The 20539-nt window shown below is 37.5% G+C and overlaps 1 protein-coding gene across 1 annotated transcript in view; it reads left to right on the top strand.

Annotated features, from left to right (window-relative positions):
* Nucleotides 1-9165: 9165 nt before the first annotated feature.
* LOC149775056 (calpain-A-like) overlaps nt 9166-20539 on the top strand; it is a 61523-nt gene continuing 50149 nt past the window's right edge. Inside the window, exons 1-5 of the mRNA XM_089943723.1 lie at nt 9166-9496; nt 14534-14680; nt 18270-18410; nt 19066-19259; nt 19793-19961. Of these exons, the coding sequence (XP_089799849.1) occupies nt 9284-9496; nt 14534-14680; nt 18270-18410; nt 19066-19259; nt 19793-19961 (864 nt within the window). The 5' untranslated portion in view covers nt 9166-9283. The remainder of the gene's footprint in view (nt 9497-14533; nt 14681-18269; nt 18411-19065; nt 19260-19792; nt 19962-20539) is intronic.

Here is a 20539-nt window from a genome sequence, read left to right as displayed (position 1 = left end):
ATGATAAACATGAATGTATTTTCCGTCCTTAAAATCTTGGCCTCGAAACAATAGAGGTCCGCGCATTTCTTGAGGGTGCACTTTCAAGGTGTATCGTGGAGCTAGGACATCTTGCAATTTTTGCATCTCAGGAATGCCGCAGGGTGTGTCATTGGGCAATCCGGCTTGTTGTAACAAGAGTTCTGCTTCGTTTCGTTGTTTGGCTCGGTCGGAACGTTGAATAGTGTCCCAGGTTCTTTTCCCTTCTACCGTGTCGTTCTTGTTGGCATAGGTTCGTCCCACCACGATGGCACGGGCTAAACACATCTGGTCTTGAGGGTTGTTAATTCGGACGAGACTTGTTTTGGTGTTGCGAAGGTCGTCTACCAATAACATCTTTTTGCGTCCAGTCCCTTGAGGAGGAGAGACGTGGGTCATGTCCAGTGTGGCTTTTCCATCGGTGATGTCAAACTGGTCATTAGATTGTTGCACGTGTTGAATCTTGTCCATGACTTTGGAAGCAGTCAATTCTGCAGGGGTGCTAAACTCGATCCAAACAGGGGATTTCAAACCGTCGTGTTGTATGGAAAGTCTCAAGCGATCGTCTTCTTTGGGTTGACATTGCTGCTTGAGTGAAGTGAGCAAAGAATCCCACACCTCGGTGATGAACACTTCTGCTTTCTCTAACGGCACTTCAGCCTTGAAATCTTTAAACTTCACCGTGTATTTGTAAGCCGTGGTTCTAAATTTTCTAGAGGAGCGCTTTTCCGTCTCTCGAATGGAATAGTACTTTTCAGGGTTGACTAAGGGTGGTGAATTTGGTTTAGAGGGTTCGGATTCTGGTTCACTCATGTCCTCTTCAAAATCACTGGCATGAATTTGTGCCAAGATTTCAGCCCTGGTACGAGGCGATAGATCACGTTTCTGCCTCTTACTTTCTTCTTCTTCTTTCTTCTCGAATGAATGGGATCGTTTCATCTTGAAAGCAAAAAGTCAAATGACTCAAGTTCAAACACCATAAACTACTTTATAGTCATAGCAGACCAGCGTATATAAAAGGATGTGTGTCTTGTCCTTTCACTATTCATTTCACTCTCAAGCCGAACACAACGATGGAAGAGACTGACCAGATGGAACGTTTCGTCAGAGCTTTGCGAGGGGTCATTAGAAAATTCTCTTCAGACCAGCCTACGGACTACTCTCCTTCCTTTAGAGATAAAAGTCAAGATACTTGCTATATCTGTCAGAAGAAAGGGCATTGGTCTTCAGAGTGTCCAGACCGTCAAAAAAGAAAAAAAACAGGGACTAAAAAAGACAAAAGTCAAGATACCTGTTATTATTGTAAAGAAAAAGGACATTGGTCTCCAGATTGCCCAAAAAAGAAACAAGAGGAGTCAGAAGAAAAGAAGGATTCTTCAGAAGAAGAGAGGGATTCTTCAGAAGAAGAGAGGAATTCTTCAGAGGAAGAAAGCAGACAGGTGAAGAAAAAGAAACAGGAGAAGAAAAGAAGAAGGGAAGACAGTGAGGAGGAAGAAGAAGAGGAAAAGAGTGAGACGGTGAAGAAATTCAAAAAAGAGAGAGACTAAACAAGGAGAAAGAAGAAGTCAATAAACTTTTAATTAAAGTGTTGTGTTGTGAATTGTAAATTGAATTGTAAAAAATGGAGAAAAGAATAAATGAATGATATAAGGTAAGTGTCTTTGAGTTATGATTTTAAAATAAGAAGCTACACTCACGCACTCATACACAGACACGTACTATAAGGGTAAAATGGGTGGGTTATTTTTTTTTTTGAGTTATTGGCAAATTGAAATTGTATTTCTTTTCGAGATATGTGGGTGGCCCTGAAAAGGGCCTTTTTTTCTTCATGGTGCAGGGGTGAGTTTAAGCAATCAACTTTAACTGCCTTATGCCTTTGCCACGGCCAAGGCCTACTTCTGGACTGCGTAATGTTGATGATAATGATTGGGTTGAAATCACTAAGGGTGGTACGGTAGGCTTAGTCACAGGGTTGACGTGTTTAGCTCGGGAAGGTCGTATTCTCTTCGGTCGTGATAATGAAGTCTGATACATTTGTTTCAGACTTCTTAACTCCGCTAAAATGTCCAACAGTACCGTGGCCATTTGATTTTCACCCTCTTGTTTCTTTGCTGCTACTTCTTCTTCTTGCTGTTGCTGCTGTTGTTTTTTTCTTACCTCTTCTTCTTCTTGTTGCTGTTGCTGTAGGAGAAAAGCTTGTTCCGCTTCCTTTTGTCGTTGCATAAATTTCTCCAATTCTTCTTTCTGTCTCTGTCTAAAATTCTCCACTTGCGGTAATGAAGAAGCTAACGAAGGTTCCGGAACAAATTCTTGCGAGGAGAGGAAATCAACAAAATCCCAATTCACTTCTTCTGAAAGTAAGTCCGAGTTCCCTTGGGCAGTCTCCCCTGCTGGTGCAGCCCAATGGATCGTTTTCTGAGTTTCCGTCATGTTGAATCACTGTCGCATAGATTGACTGCACACAAGCGCTAGCGAATCTATATTGACTACGTGACGTCACAGACTGCTCTCTTCGGATTGGATGCGGGCTGACTGAATTCTGTAACGCGTGTTCGGATTGGTGAATGAACTCAATCCGTTTCAATCCCTCCTGTCCCTATAAATAAGCGCCGTTCACTGCATTGATTCACCTATTCTCGTCGCTTCAAGATGTGGACTACAGTTGAGTCATCCACCCTTGTGTCTTCCATGATGTTTCGGACAGACTTGCTTATGTATGTCCGATCGAAGTGGACCGTTGTCCACAGGACCAACACCAGCCTGTGGATACGTAGGATCTACGTCGAAAGACAAGGATGCCTGAAAAGAGTGCTGATGTACGGACCAACAGTAAGACGCAGCCTAAGGAGAAGAAGAAGACCAATGCGGTGCCATTTATGTTTATGAATACATTAACATAAACCCAAAGGCCCTTTTCAGGGCCAGCCATATTTCTCGAAAAGAGATAGTCTTTGAATTGCCTACCCCTTTTTTTAAAAAAAATTTTAAAAAATCCCATGTTAAATTCCCCTTGTCCGTAGATTGTCCCACGATTTTTCGCCATGTTAAATTTCCCTTGTCCGTAGATTGTCCCACGATTTATTCCCATGTTAAATTCCCCTTGTCCGTAGATTGTCCCACGATTTATTCCCATGTTAAATTCCCCTTGTCCGTAGATTGTCCCACGATTTTTCGCCATGTTAAATTTCCATTGTCCGTAGATTGTCCCAAGGGGTTCTGTAATGCTAATTCCCATTGTCCGTAGGGTATCCCTTATTACTACTACCCTACGAATTATTTCATGCCATTTGATATCGCTGGTTTTTAGTTTTCCGTGCCGGTCCTGAAAAACAACAACCTCATCTGGGTCTATCCCGGTTAACGTTAAAAGATTATCGATTTCATCTTTGGTCGCATATTTTGATAAATCCACGTCGGCGCGTTTTTTAGTCTTTGTTTCGAGAAGAAATCTTCCGTAAATATCAACCATTATTTGATAGGAAACTGTTTAAATCGACCCATGGTATACTCGTGCACAATTTTGTGAGGTGAACTCGCTGATTTCAAGATCGTATCAAGAACATTTAATACCTCACGGCCACATATCGGAGGATCGGTCAGTGTTTCTGTTGGTAGCGTTGAGTACCACACTTTCGTCGCGGGGACGTCTTTTGTATATCGGACAAATTCAACTGCTGGTGCTAACCCGTACGAATCAAAATAGATAATTCCACGTGGATCGATCGCGTAAGCAACCCAGTGAGTTCCTGGACCATGGCTGTTATCGAGATTAATAATTCCGGTTTCTGGATTATTCGGTTGTTGTCGTAATTGATCTCGCATAAAGACGCCTCTGAAATTTTTTATATCTAATTGTTTAACAGCATCGAGCAAATCAAAATTTGACATCGGCGTGAAAACACTTTGTGTTTTTACGCTAGCATTTTTCAAAACCGTTTTGGGTACCATGATGGTGGAGTTCCTCGAAGTCTTAGCCCTCGTCCCTTTTTTTTGATTCCTCCGCCAGTGATTTTTTGTGCTAGTTTAGTTCCAGCGTAACCAGCTGCACCCAACGCCGCGGCTTTTGCAACAGCGGGATCGGCAGCTGAAATCAGCGCTGGTAACGCTGCGAAAAGAGGAAATATACCGCCGGTTTTAACCATATCTTTGCCAGCTGCAGGAGAGAAATCAAGTTGAGTTCCAGTTTTCGCCTGCGCTGCTTTACTGAAATGTTTTAGTTGGGTTTTAGTCAGCGACAGTTTGTTTGGACCACCATTAGCGATTTGATCGTGTTTTGGTGTTATTTTTGTCCCACATGTGCTCGCGTTCTTCGATTGTAATTTTTTCACCTGACCAGGAGTCAGAGTGACATTAACGTGACTGTATGACATTTTTATAATAAACGCGATTGATCTAATTGTTTACATGTTTTCCACTGGTGCATCAACGAATCTCATTCGGCCGCCAGCACCTTCAAGCAACATTGCTTTATCGGAAAGTATGACCGCGATTGCTCTGTAATTAGCTATAGCTCCTACGTCTCTATTCACGGTAGCCCGAAAGTGTATATCAACGACAGACTGTCTGGTTAAATCAAGATGCTCTAACGAGAAGTAATAGAATGGATAATGAGATATAAAATCCAATTGTGATATTTGCAAACCAGTATCGATATTTAGATCACGCGCTAGATAATCTCGAATAGCTCTTTGCAACTGGAACTTATCATGATCTTAGTAGTGTAGTGGCCTGATTTCGCTGCATGGACTATTTTTGTGATATTCTTCTTAGAGGCTTCATAGATTTGCTTATGAATAGTGAGTCTGGTGGAAAGCCAAAGCCCCTCAGCTTTACGGCGGTCTCTTTTAGCAGCGCGAAGCTGGTCCCTAACACTGCTATACCATGGAGAACACTTTTGAATTGATACTCTGCACTTGGTAGCTGGTGCATGTTTGTCAAGCAATGAACGCAGGCAGTTATCGAGTTGTTCTGCTTTAGGAGGTAAGCAAGTTAAGTTAGCATGGATGTCGTGCATTAGTTTGGTTCTATATATCATACGGAGGTTTCTCTTAGTAGCAGATAAAGGTGGAGGGCTAGGGACTGATACGTCAAGATGGCATATAATGCTGAGGTGATCTGATGCAAGGTCATGTGATACCAGGGAGGATCTTAGAATGTTATCATGAGGACTATGAGGAATGGGTCGAGGAAGACATAAAAACACTGATGTGATTTACGTTACTCCGCGATACACAAAATACCAAAAGTGATCAGAGATAACTGTTATATTTTAGTTGTGTTTAATGGAGTCGATACGCATACGTTGCGAAATATTCATCAAACTTGGTGTGGCGGTGACATGGATATAATTAAATTTAAAAACTTCTTTTCGCGAGTACAGTCAACCCCACACGGATTTATAACAATAAATTTACATGATCCCAGAATAAGATATCGTGTGGGTCTTGATAAAATATTTGGTTAATAGCAGCAGAGAGGGCGCGACCTCAAGTTGGTTCGTTTCGTGATATATTCGCGCCTATCTTGATGAGTTTTCAGCCAGAGAAAAAAATAAATAAATAAAATGAACTAACCCCCAAGAGGGAATCCTCAACGTGGTTAGAATATCTTGATTTTAAGGTATTTACGTCATTTTAATCTTTTTTTTAGGAAGGCTTATTTCGGCATTTGGACCCCTTTTTGCTTGGTCTGTTCGCCCTCTCTGCTGCTGTATCACATACTGTTACCCATAGCTTTGTATGTTCTTGAATGTAAAGTTTTGAAAATGATAGTTCCAATCGGATACATTCATCGACTGCTCCGTTAGAAAGGACAATGCTAAAAGTATTTATTGTTAATACATGTACATGTACTTTCATTAGAAAACAAAATTATAGGCACTGTTTCCAGCATCATTTTATTTTACAATTTCTTGTATTATATAATATTTTACAAGTTATCTTCAGGACAAAAAAATTGTGCTCTTAAATTTGCTCGCTATATAATGTAAAATAACAGGGGCGTACCTAAAGTATTTGGCACCCGGAGCAGATCGTCGTTCGCCCGCCCCCCCCCCCCCCCCCAGTTTTAAAATGTAAGCACACAAAGCAATATATTATGTTTGCAAGTAGATTTTTAAACAATACACTGCTGTCATAAGCAAACTGGAAATAACTTTTACTTTGGCAAATTTTTCATTTGGTTTGAAAACTTGTACTGGGATTTCAACTCTCCCGATAGCCCCCTCCCCCTTCTGGCTGTCACTAAATACTAATAAAAATAAAGGGAAAGGGTTCAACAAGAGGGTGGGGGAGAGCCTCAGAGAGTCAGTTTCAGCTAGAAATAGCACAATTTTGAATAAAAACTAAACTATATAAACCATAAAAAAAGAACATTTCTCAAAACTGAATCCCACAGTGAGATTTTCGAGTCAGTCTATGAGAACTACAACCATTACTACTACTGCTGTTTATATTGACGCTATTATTTGCTTTAGTTTTCTTCAAATCTACAGCTTTTACTTCTTCAACAGTCAGTACTCTTATCAGAAAATGAATCCAATCAAAACCTTTAGGTAATATGTAGATTTTGACAAATGTCACTTTCCTCAGAGATATTTGTATAAGCACTTTACTTAAAACTTTTTTTTTTTTTGTTAAATGCAGTACGCATATAGAGATCAGACTTAGGAAAAGAAAGCATTAAAATGTGGGTCAAATGAGACATTAATTATCTCATATAAATGCCAACATAACCACCAGTCTTGTGAAGGATTTATATGGAGATTAACAAATAAAATAAAATATACATGAAGACACCGCATGAAGTAATAAATTACTGCGATATCGGGTACACTGCACATACCCTTACGAAACCTTGCTGTCACCACCAAACTAAGGCTTTGGTGATAATCCGGAAGTGAAATCTGTGTTCTGTTTTCATGCTGCTTTGTTGACAGTCTAGCCTTTTAAAATAATACAGGTCAACCTTTGACAAGAACTTCACTGTGAAGTCATCTTTGAATGTATTTTAGATTAACATATAATTTGTATTGATTGTCACACGGTGGAAAAGTCAGTATTGAGAAACAAATGTAGAGAATGTGTGAATTAATCGTGTTCTATGTCCAGATGTTTAGTGGTTCAGCGAGGAGATATTATTTTGGATCCATTCGCCGATGTGAGGTACAGGATCCTACTCAGTCTGGTTCCCTGCTTAGTATGCTCCCTGCGTTGCACGCAGGGAGAATACTAAGCAGGGAACCAGACTAAATCCTACACGAGACACTGGAAAGTTCCGAATGAAAACTTAGTCTGGTTTCCTGACTTGTATGCTCCCTGAGTACATTCCACTATACGTTATCTATACGTTACGCTCTATAGTTCCGCATTTTGGCTCTATAGTTCCGCATTTTGCATTCTTTTCCTATGTTTTCCTCATCGGTTATTCTGGTTATTTAAAACAGACTTTGTATATCACATGTACTGTTAAAATTACTTTTTAATTCCATCGATGTTAATGTATGATTGATATGAATAATTGGGTTTACAGAGCTTGGTCTTATTTCAGATGTGCATTTCTCAAAAGACTGCTAGCTCTGCTGGAATAAATTTCTGGATCTTATAAACTCATCATCATCATCAGTCTCATGACCTAGTGTGGTCGTTGAGGCACTGTGCTGCTGAACATCTAACCAGTTCCCTCCACTTGTCTCGATCATGTGCCAATGCCTGTGTCTCCGCAAAACTTTTCCTGGTCCATTCTGTGATGTTGTCAGTCCACTTTTTTCTCTGTCTATCTTTCCTTCTGCCACCCTGGACGCTGCCCTGCAGGACTGTTGTGGATAGACTGTTGGCTCTAGTGACATGGCCATACCATTTCAGCTTTCTCTTTTTGACGGTGGTGAGGAGGTCCTCATATTGGCCTACTTCGCGCCTGATGGTGTTACGCACTTCTTCATTTGTGATGTGGTCCATGTAAGAGATGCCAAGAATGGTTCTGTAGCATCTCATTTCAAGTGACTGGATTCTACGTTGTAATTCTGCTGTCAGGGTCCATGCCTCACATGAGTACAAAACGACTGAGATGACTAGAGCTCGCAATAGTCTGATTTTAGTTTTCAGACAGATATTCTTGTCTCTCCAGATGGGTCTTAGCTTTGACATAGCTGCCATTGTTTGTGCTGCTCTCGACAAAATTTCTGTTCTTGATCCCTCTTCAGTGATTATGGAACCAAAATATTTGAACTGGCTCACTGTTTCCAGTTCATGTCCTCTGACTTTAATCTTGGCTGAGATTGTTTGCCACTATTTGTCATCAGTTTTGTCTTCTCAGCGCTTATCTCCATGTCAAATCTGGAAGATGTTTCATCCAGGTTCTTCACTAAGGTGGCTAGCTCGTCTTCACTGCCTGCCAGCCCATCAATGTCGGGCAGTGGCAGATGCTTTATCTGCTCGGGAAATGGACGCACCGGCCCATCCACGAGTCTCCTGCTGCCTTGCAGGTCGGCTTTGGTTAGCCAAAGGCTAAGGGAGTAAACCCTAAAAGAAAATCCGGAGTGAAGACCCTAAGGCAGCTGGACGATGTACTACATCCCCTTCTGGCAACTCCTTGGTCTGGAGAGGGATGGACTCCGCCAGACGACTTTTGCCCAAGACACACTGATAATGCTGGACAAATCTGAGCTTGTAAACTGGCAAGACCAATAAGTTGTTCTCCACCTTCTTTTTTTTTTGTGCTGGTCTAATAAACTGGCATCTTCGCTAGCCAAGTTTCCGTTAACCATATGTAGATGGAACCTTGCCTAGCGAAGATGATAAACTGGAAGGAAGTAATTTTGGATTAGAAATAGTTCATACTCATTTTTCGAGCACATTGGAGCTGCCATTATTATCAGTGCCTGCTTTTGATGGCGCATAGTTTCCAAAATTATCACATATAAAGACATTTTTGTCACAGTACATGAAAGTAGCATAAGGTATGCAAACATTCTCTCCACTGTGTATGTTGCCAATGTTAATAACTTCACCTTGTACTGGCCTTTCTCTCTTTCACCTTATACCGTAAGCGGAACCATATCGGATGACAAACAGGGAACCAGACTAATTTGTATCACATCGAAGTTACGAATGGATAGTTTTTCTGATAAATTGGCCAATAATATTTAATGTTACAAAAGCCGTTTTGTGTAGTCCTGGAGGTATTTGTAAACATAATGATAGCATCATAAACTTTGTAGAACTAATGTTTGAAATGAGCTGATATTTAAGTGCAATGAAAATTTAAAATGGGAAGTAGTAGTAGTAAATCGCCATCTGATGAATTAAGACGGACGAAAAGCGCAGATTTGCATCAGAGAAAAGGGTATAAGAACGGTGGATTGTCATTTCTCATTGACGGAGTATCTACTGACTCGTCATTCATGAGAAGAAAGACTGCAGAGGATAACAACACCGTGTTTCCAGAGGAGGACTACGAAAATGGAACCCTGGGCGTGACAGTATGCAGTTTTCACAAGCAATTATATCGATAATTATAGTACAATTCACATGGGTTGTGTTAGTCCTACAACGTAAGACATAGCACATGTTTTTGTTTTAGTGCTATGTCTTACTATCCAAATAACGGCCTTGTACAGCCAACGAAACTTGAAAACAGGTCCATTTCTTTTGTGAGAATAAATTTATTAGAGAAAATACATTAGGGTAAGTAAAGTCTGACAAAAACATTATAACTTTGTAGGAAAGCGTCGTTATTAGTTGCCAGTTGCGTGATACTTCTGAACATTTGACTTTCATTATACTGTTAGTCGACATCAAAGCACACTACACAGCACCTTTATTTAGGCAGTAAGACCCATCACCCTCCAGAATAAAAATATCGGGTGATGTATCTTATTTTGTAGGACAAATCACCCGATATATTTTCTGGGGGGGTGATGGCATTAAATCAAAAACAACGTGTTATGTCTTACATTGTACGACTTGTGTTATGCACATTTACTCATTTTAAATTAAATATAAATTGTTATTTTAAAATTTAATACTAATTTTCTTTAAACAAAGTCAATTCATTCCTGATTATTGAATGCTTTGCACCTTAACTGTGACCAAGAAACTTCCAGATGAAAATTATCTATCGCTATGGACTTTTACAATGGTGGCCACATGCTAAACTTGGGTGAAAATAAGAGTTGAATCATCACAATCGATGGTTGTATGAATTTATTTAGATTTCATTGTGATCACAGCATTCACATTCAACCCAGATTGTACTGGATCACATATTTAGCTTCATTTAGTCCAAAAATGTATATGTACTTTAACACTAATTTTGCTGTAAGCACCTCTTGGAGCATCTAAATAATGACCTTTGAAAAGAATATGGATGTATATGAATCCAAATGAAGTGAATACTTGCCACTTTAAGGTATGTAGAATCAAATTCTAAAAAAATGACACCCATTACTGAAATAGTCAGTATTAAATGCCTACATGACCCATGCTGCTTGTATTATAGCTCCACCCTGACCGAACATCTCACCAGTGTATCCAAATTAACTAAATTTTCTTGAAAAGGAAAGGAACCTTTTAAGTTTTATATTTTTATGACAACACATTCTTATGACTTGAATTTAACCTTTCTATAAAGATAAAAAAGAAATTTGAAATAGTTGTTTAGAAACCTTCTGAGGTCTGAATCATACTTCTGGGACTCCAAACCCTCTAGAACAAGGACCCTGCTACAACAGCATTTTGTGGTTTTAAATAGCATGTACAATATTTGTTTTGTTTCCTTTTTTTTACTGAAATGTTTTGGGGGCCCCGAGTGGCCGAGTGGTCTAAAGCGCTCTTCGTTACGGATCACTGCCATCTCACCTCTGTCTGCGGTGGTTTGAGTCTAAGATTCAGCCAATGTGGGCATGTGAGAAAGCTTGCCAGTAGCTTCTCGTGGGTCGGTGGTTCTTTCCGGGGTTTTCCGGGTTCTTCCTCCACCATTAATACTGGCCGCCATGTATAGCCTATCGTGTGCTGAAAAATGGCGTTAAACCCCACAACAGCAACAACAACAACTGAAATGGTTACATTAAGTGTTTGTTTTCCAGTAATATATATATTTTCACATGGACTAAAACATTGCTTAAAGGCATTAAAGAAAATTGTTGTCTTTTAAAGTAGAAGTCATACAGGTCATATTGTCTTTTTGTGATAACTATTTCAATAATGGGTCTCATTTTTTTTTAAAAACATTTGAACACACATACCTTTAAGGCAGACTTATTCACTTTATTTTTTATCCTCATACATGTATATTCCTTGGAAGGTCATTATAATCAGAGAAATACACAAGGCACAATCAGTGTTAAAGTAGATGGATATTTGTGATGAGGTCAGCCTAAATGTATGATAGAGTACAAATTGGATTAAATGTTGCATGCTGTGATGTCACAATGTAAGCTGCATGTGTTCAAACAAAAAAAAATCATATAACCCTTTTATTTCTTATGTTTAGATCCAATGCCCATTTTTCCTAACCCAGTTAGCACCTGGTTACTAATATTCCGAATTATGATTGGACAGTCTAATTGCAAAAGTTAATATTAAATATAATACATCTTGCACATGTCCTCTAGAATCTTGAGTTGATTCAATTAAAATTCTTCATCATATCCTGATGTAAACCAATATTTAGTACCAAAATAATATATGCTGTGGGTGGGGTGGGTAGTAAAAAGGGGTTTGTTTATCACTTCTCCACAAGGTTATGAATTTATAGATTTGCCCCTCACCCCATGAAATGTATTATTTTTCAAATGTACTATCAATTCATTAGAATGAAGGTTGGTAAAATTTAAATTTTTCTTATGTTATATATGAGTGAAACCTATCCTTTCCATCAACAAGGCAGGTAGTCTGTGTGAGATGCCATCACATTACAGCACACAGTTGTTCAGTTAATGAAAGTGTGGTCTTTTATAATAGGTGGTCTCATTTTCAGTGGGTTTACTGTATTCATAGTGGGATAGCACAGTGGGTAGAGGGTACCACATGTGTACACAAAATTGCTGGATTTGACTTCAAAGCAAATTTACTGTGTTGAATATTCTTAAACAAGGAAGATTAACTTGTAAGATGTCAGAAATAGGTTAGGACAGCTGTTGTTCCTTGTTGGAAATAACTGAATTGCCAGGTTGAATAAACAATATTGAATTGATTTACAGTTATAAAATTTGCTTATCAGTCCTAGTACACAGTAGAATTAGACAGAAAAAAATTACCTGTAGGTTTTAGTAGAATTGTGCCATAATGTTATTTTGTTTTTGGCTACTAAATATTTCAGTGTATGAAATCAGTCTGTGGTATAACTAAATACCACAATATTGACAGTTCATCTGAATTATTATTGTAAACAGACTTGCACTATGCTGTCATTGACACTAGAATCATGTGTTTCATATTTCCATATCTTTGCTTAAGAGGTTTATATGATCTTTATGCATAATTCTTAGTCAATGTATAAAAGCATATAATGCACCTGTCAAGGCTGTATGACCTGTTTCATTACCAATGTTTTCATCATGTACATGTATATAACAGTAAGAAACAATACACTGTGTCAGTAAATTCTAGGGACGTTTTACTGGATCTGTCAGTCATATTCAACAAAGTTAGTCTTACAAACTGAATCCAGACAGAACAAGAGGTTCAGGACATGCAAGAAATGAATATGTCACTCTCTAGTCTGCTTAGGTTGGCAATTCACATTATAATGGCTGTCAGCTATAAAGTAAGCCTAGCAGATAGATTTGGGGAAAAGCTGAGTGTCAGTTAAACACAACTGTTTTGTTTAATTTAAACCAAGCACATGTTTACACATTTTGGTAAATATTGCAGCCTGTAACACCAGGATGCATGATTGGCAGAATTTGTGCTAATTTCGGAAATACCAGACTGAAAATCATTGAATGCATGAAAATCATGCACCATATTTTTAAACCCTACCTGTATTTGTTCATTAAATTCATTCTGTATTCTGTATTTGGTAATTAAATCCATTATATATTCTGAAAATTCTCTCCCTTTTCTCAAATGGAGGGTGGGAATTCGCTCTTAATTTTTACGTCTGGAATAGACCATGTGTATGGATGGCTTTGATATGCAGTTCCTCCTCATTATAATGCAATAAGTGGGGGCCATAATTGTTAACCTCATTATAATTCAATAAGTGGGATCCATAATTGATAACCTCATTATAATGCAATAGGTGGGGGCCATAATTGATAACCTCATTATAATGCAATAAGTGGGGTCCATATTTGGTAATCTCATTATAATTCAATAAGTGGGGGCCATAATTGATAACCTCATTATAATGCAATAGGTGGGGCCCATAATTGATAACCTCATTATAATGCAGTAAGTGAGGGCTATAATTGGTAACCTCATTATAATGCAATAAGTGCTATATACAGCAAGATTGATAAAATATATAATGATTTTGTGTATATGCATATTCCATATCACAGGCAGACCAGAAGAGCTTACAGGGAGGCATGTCATCTCTCTGTCCATTAGCACAAGTTTGCTATGGCTACTCTTCCAAAACTGCCTGGAGATTTGCAATAAACTTTACACTTTCATTACTCCCAGTCTAACTAGTCCTAAATGAAAATACTGCTGCTATCTTGAAAATCGCTACAGCTTTTGAATCGATGGTCATATTTATGTGTGGGTTTCACTATAAGACTTTTTATGTTTAGTTGATCATAAATAAAAATAGTGCCAATGTGACATCCAATATGGCCATCACAGGAGTCCTCTTGATGCTAGCTCCGAAATGGCCACCATGACATCTCGTTTTAAAATCTTGTTGCTAATACTCCTAAATAGAAAGTCATTTTGATGTGGGGTTTAATTAGAAGCCTTATGATATCTAGTTGTTCCTGAATGAAAACTAAGCTGATCTGCCTTCCATTATAGCCATAATGGCAGCCATCTTGAAAATCTTGTTAAAACTACCCCCCCCAAAAAAAAAATAAAAAAATTGATGGTCATATCCACATAGTGTTTCCACCAAAAGAGTTCATATGCTATCTGGTTGTTGCTAAATGAAGATTGTGCTCCTCAGACTTCAGGTATACCTGACATTTTGAAAATATTATTCATTAATTCTCCTGGATAGATGGTCATTTTGGCATGGGTTCTTAGCCAATAGTCTTTTAATGGTGTCCAGACTGACCTAAATCAAAATGGTTCTGATCTTGCATCCAATATGGCTGTCATATGCCGTTAAAGTCAGGGATGTTTTCAGCACTCAGCAGTTAAGAAACAGAAATGTTCCATCTTAAATTCATGGAAATTCTTTTAGAACAGTGGAGTGTCAATCCCTTCTAGGGACTCTTCTTTCATGTATTTGGTATTTTGATTGAGTTTCCTCTTGTAGAAAATAACATCCCTAGTACCATTTATTAGAAGAGATACAATAATAAATTGCCTTAAACTTTATTTCATATTGAAGTTTGCTTGTTATTTTGCAGAAGGCAGAAGAGTTGCGGAAGACCTTGCAGTCACTGCCAGAGGATCGATTGTTTTGCGACCCATATTTTCCTGCTGATGCCCATGCTCTGTACTACAGTGAAGACAGGTTGAAAGAAGCAGAGTCCATTGTTTGGAAACGTCCTAAGGTGCATAGAAGTAGTCTAAGTTTGTTAGCAATCAGTTTCATTTCTCAGTGGTAGCCTTGTACAAAATGCAAGATGTCTTTTTTTTTTACAGCTTGAACAAGGCCCTCATTTTCATGAATTTTTTAAATACATGATTCAGGCCCAAGACAAAACCTAAACTAGAAGTACAATCTGATTCCAACTTTAAAATTTAAAACAAAAATGTTTCCTGTATCTTAATTGTCTAAGAGATTCAGTTTAAAGCTTATGTATCTCCTGTCTGTTTTAAGAATGCAGTATATTAGAGTTCCTTGTTGCTTTTATTTTTATATTGTGTTTCGCCTACCTTTGCCCCAAAACTGTAGTGTATGTGTGATTATGATTTTTAACGTAGCTTTAACAATATTTCAGTCGTATCGCTACTATCTCTGCCGTGTGGCAGTTTATAGTGATGTCTAGCACTGGGGCATCATGCTGCAGACATGTAGCATGATGTCCCACCCAGTCACACTATCCTGACACCAGGCCAACCAGTCCTAACACTAACCTATTAATGTTGAGCGCCTAGCGAGGCACCTGTTAGTACCATTTTTTTAAGTCTTTGATATGACTTGGCCGGGGATCGAACCCACGATCTTCAACTTCCGAGGTGGATGCTCTAACCACTAAGCCACCGGAGTGGTCTCAAAACTGTAGTAATTTTCTGATTGTGTACAAAATGTTATTTTATATGTGTTGTTGTCGTGTGTATATTTCACTTTGATATTTGCTGTTGTCATTTGTACGTTTCACTTTTATATGTACTGTTGTCATGTGTATGTTTCACTTTTATATTGACTTGTTTTATGGAACCTTTCGGAAAACAGTTGTTTTTCAGTTGACATAGTAACATAGTAACATAGTAACCCCCAAAAATGTCTAGAAGAGTCAAAGTTCTAAAAGTCTGTAACAAAGTTAGAGAAGGCTTTAAAATTTGGAATTCTGCGTGAATTGAAAATATTGTGCTGCAATGGGCGGCAGCCAGCCAGGCCAAGTAAATTTTTAGCATGTGAAAGCAGCCAGTCCAAGTAAACTTTTAGCATGTGAAGGCAGCCAGTCTAAGTAAATTTTTAGCATGTGAAGCCAGCCAGGCCAAGTAAATGTTTAGCATGTGAAGGCAGCCAGGAGAAGTAAATTTTCTGCATGTGAAGGCAGCCAGGACAAATAAATTTTTAGCATGTGAAGCCAGCCAGGCCAAGTAAATTTTTAGCATGTGAAGGCAGCCAGGCCAAGTAGATTTTTAGCATGTGAAGGCAGCCAGGCCAAGTAAATTTTTAACATGTGAAGGCATCCAGGACAAGTAAATTTTTAGCATGTGAAGGCAGCCAGGCCAAGTAGATTTTTAGCATGTGAAGGCAGCCAGGACAAGTAAATTTTTAGCATGTGAAGGCAGCCAGGCCAAGTAGATTTTTAGCATGTGAAGGCAGCCAGGACAAATAAATTTTTAGCATGTGAAGGCATCCAGGACAAGTAAATTTTTAGCTTGTGAAGTTTGTTGAGCATAGTGAACTCTGTCTTAAAGCAGGGGTCGAGTGAGGTTGGGATATTGTCAGCATTTATGGACAATTGTAATTGCTCAAAAGTATTTTCTTGTCAAAACTAAGTGTTGCATAAAACATATGGTCATTCATTGTTGCATAGTAAGGAGTTGAAAATTCAACATTCCCAACTTGAAATTTCATACAGTATGAATATTCCAATTACTTGCCTGGATGAATGCTGAATCAGAGAAGACCAGTGTTTCTCTTGAATGAAAGGTATGTCCTGTGGAGAATATAGCCAGCATTGATCATTGATAGTCCATACTTTCTACTGCATGCTTGTTTTTTTAATCTTTTTTCATCAAGCTCATAAAAGTATTTCATTTGCACTCTTCAATACTAACAAATGCTAACCAGAAGGAGAGGAGACTGGTCTCAGTTTGTAATTACTTAAATTTGGTGTCAAAAGAGCCAGAGAATAAGTTCTGGAAAACAAAGTGTCATGTGATCAAATTTTCACTGTTGTCAAATTTTGTATTCCTATAATAGCTGAATGAATGATTTGTTTTTCTGGGCAGGTAAAAATCTGTGATACTTGCCTGTGTGGGAAAGTAAAAATCTGTGATACTTGCCTGTGTGGGAAAGTAAAAATCTGTGGTACTTTCCTGTGTGGGGAAAGTAAAAATCTGTGGTACTTTCCTGTATGGGAAAGTAAAAATCTGTGGTAATTTACTGTGTGGGAAAGTAAAAATCTGTGGTACTTGCCTGTGTGGGAAAGTAAAAATCTGTGGTACTTTCCTGTGTGGGAAAGTAAAAATATGTGATACTTGCCTGTGTAGGAAAGTAAAATTCTGTGATACTTGCCTGTGTGGGAAAGTAAAAATCTGTGGTACTTGCCTGTGTGGGAAAGTAAAAATCTGTGGTACTTTCCTGTGTGGGAAAGTAAAAATCTGTGGTAATTTACTGTGTGGGAAAGTAAAAATCTGTGGTACTTGCCTGTGTGGGAAAGTTGATTTTTAGATAGTTTTCATCATTTTTTGTAGCTTTATTAATAAATCAGGACACTTGTGCAAGGCAGATTTTAGCCTAGTTCACTTCCTGTGAAAAGTGTTATAAAGACAGATCACTTTTTTGAAAATTAAATCATCTGATTAATGGAAGATTTTACATGAGTGCTAATTTCAAATAAAATGAATTTATATAAAAAATCAAATATTATAGATGTGTTTCAAGCCTTTGCAAGCCAGAGTTGGAAATTTTGTGGACAGGTTTCATAAATTTAGTTCGAAATAAGCACAAATATAAGATTTTCTTATCACCAAAGTAAATACTGCTTTTATTTTATGAAATCGGAGAATAATATAATAAAATGACTTATTAATGATACATTATGTCCTGGTGTTATTAATGATATATTATGTCCTGATGTTATTAATGATACATTATGTCCTGATGTTATTAATGATACATTATGCCCTGATGTTATTAATGATACATTATGTCCTGATGTTATTAATGATACATTATGTCCTGATGTTATTAATGATACATTATGCCCTGATGTTATTAATGATACATTATGTCCTGATGTTATTAATGATACATTATGTCCTGATGTTATTAATGATACATTATGTCCTGGTGTTATTAATGATACATTATGTCCTGATGTTATTAATGGTACATTATGTCCTGATGTTATTAATGATACATTATGTCCTGATGTTATTAATGATACATTATGTCCTGATGTTATTAATGATACATTATGTCCTGATGTTATTAATGATACATTATGTCCTGATGTTATTAATGATACATTATGTCCTGATGTTATTAATGATACATTATGTCCTGGTGTTATAAATGATACATTATGTCCTGATGTTGTTAATGATACGTTATGTCCTGATGTTATTAATGATACATTATGTCCTGATGTTATTAATGATACATTATGTCATGATGTTATTAATGATGCTTTGAGTTGTTATCATATGTATTACATATAGCAAGTCTAGCAATATGGGTGTATTAACCTTAATAACACAGTGGGCATGTGTTAAATTGAAATACGATTTATACTAAAGGATCTTGTAGAAGAATGGCAGACTCCATATTTGATGGTGGATGGTATGACAAAGAATGACATTAAACAAGGAATTCTGGGCGATTGCTGGTTTCTCTCTGCATGTGCTGCTGTCTCACAGAAAGAAAAGTTCATTTCCAAGGTACTAGCATCATTTCATTGAAGGATAACTTGACTCATTATAACGTTTAAGTTAAAGAAAAATTGTATTGCAAGACTTGATACATTTTTCTAACGTAAGTTTTGCCACACAAAGCAGTAAAATCTCCAGGCATCAGCAACTTGTACTGTATAGAAAATTATTAATTGTAATTCATAATTTTTGGGATTTTTTTTGTTCTTTAAGAAATTTGCAGACAGTTCATAAACATAATATTCCTTGCATGTAGTCATTTATTTTGCTGCATGACTTTTGTACATGCATTAACAATATTTTGAGCTTATGTGCTATCTGTAATTGAACAGACAGAAAATGTCAAGAGTCTTTTGTCAATAAATACATGTAGCAGTGTCCTCTGTAAAGTTCCAACAAAATCTTGTCTTCTTTAATGCTTAGCAATGATTTCTGTGAATGATTTCCAAAGTTGTCTGTCAATGATTAGTAATGTCTTTTGTGAATGCTTAGCAAAGTCCTCTGTGAATGATTATAGATGTCATTTCATTACTAGGATGGAATATTGCTAGTAAAATTGAGTTTTTAACATTAAAATCACAACTAGAGTCCTCAAGACATGTTGACTGGTGTGTCCCAAAATTTTTAGCACAGTGTGCCACTAGTCTGATTTTAATCTTATTAGGTGATGCCACTCGACCAGCCTTTATATGGTATTGGGTACAGAGGATTGGTGAAGTTCCGTTTCTGGCGGTTTGGGGAGTGGGTTGATGTCATCATTGATGATCAGTTACCCACTAAGAACAAAAGGCTGATCTATGCTTCCTGTAATGATCCCACAGAATTCTGGGTGGCTCTCATCGAGAAGGCATATGCCAAGTATGTATCATTTAAAATTTGTCAGTCATTTTTTTCATAACCAGTAGACCTTATAGAAATATATATTTCAGGACAGACTTTTGTATGTTTAATGACCTATCCCAAGCCAAGATGTCCTAATTTGATGGATGATGGGGCTAAATAATTATGGACATGGATACATGAAGTCATTATTAAACTGCATGGTACAAGTGCGTGTATTTAGACTTAAACCATTACCTTAAAATATCGGATATGAATTACACATATTTCTTCATACCCATGATATCATATTATGGTGATATTTTCTATTTCAAAAGTAAGATTTTCTGTAGCTTCCTGACACCTCCTATTTTTGTAAAGCCTGTGTTTAAGAAATAGTGAGACAGTGTATAACATTTTCCAGATAATGGTGGTATTAACATAAGGTGTAAAAAGAATTTATAATTCTTAAATAGTAGGCTTGCATCATAGAACAGTTTTCAGGTTGGGTGTTGTGCTTTGCAGAATGCTTGCTTGGATGAAAGTTTTTAAATTAGGCAGGTTTATTTCAGATTACATGGATCATATGAAGCTATTGAGGGAGGACACACCATGGATGCCCTTGTAGACCTGACAGGAGGTTTAGCAGAGAGAATATTGATAGAGGATAAGAACACAGACTTGTACAGAAAGATTGAAAGAGCTTATAAAGCTGGTGCTTTTATTACTTGTTCAAGAAGGGTACATTTTTTGTTTTATCAAGATAAGAATAGTAGAATTTAGTCCATTGCAGCCCAGTTTTTATTGCCAAACTCTAGTGAAGATATATAATTTTCCAGGATGCTGTGCCTGTTAATTGCATGTTTACTTCATAGCAGAACCTATCTAGGTTTATCTGAAGCCAACAAGATTTACTGATAAGTACTTGGTGAAGAGCATAACAGCTGTAAGCAGGACTCAGACCCATGATCTTGAATTCACAGAATCTGCCACTCAGCCTTGCTGTCTAATTATGATAGGAATGGTGGTTAGGAGATTAGAGTCTTGTGTTTAAGGATTTGAGAACATTAATGTTACGGTATTTACTTTATGTATTGGGACATGATAAAATAATTAAATTTTTCCTGGCCCAGAACTTATAGTGAAACTTGTTTTCACCTAGGTCATGTGTCCCAGGACTTAAGAAATGAAAAAATTTGTGTTTAATTTGTGCCCATCAACTGCATGTTGCAATAACAGATAAACAAAATTCTTATTTGATAATAAAATAAAAGAAACTAATCTTATATTGTTGTCATATACTCCTCTTTGTTCGTCAT

This window comes from Sinohyriopsis cumingii, chromosome 19 (assembly GCF_028554795.1).
Source record: "Sinohyriopsis cumingii isolate HCF-2022 chromosome 19, ASM2855479v2, whole genome shotgun sequence".
Classification (NCBI taxonomy): Eukaryota; Metazoa; Mollusca; class Bivalvia; order Unionida; family Unionidae; genus Sinohyriopsis; species Sinohyriopsis cumingii.
The sequence above is the reverse complement of the archived record's forward strand: the minus strand, read 5'-3'. Positions and strand labels throughout refer to the sequence as shown.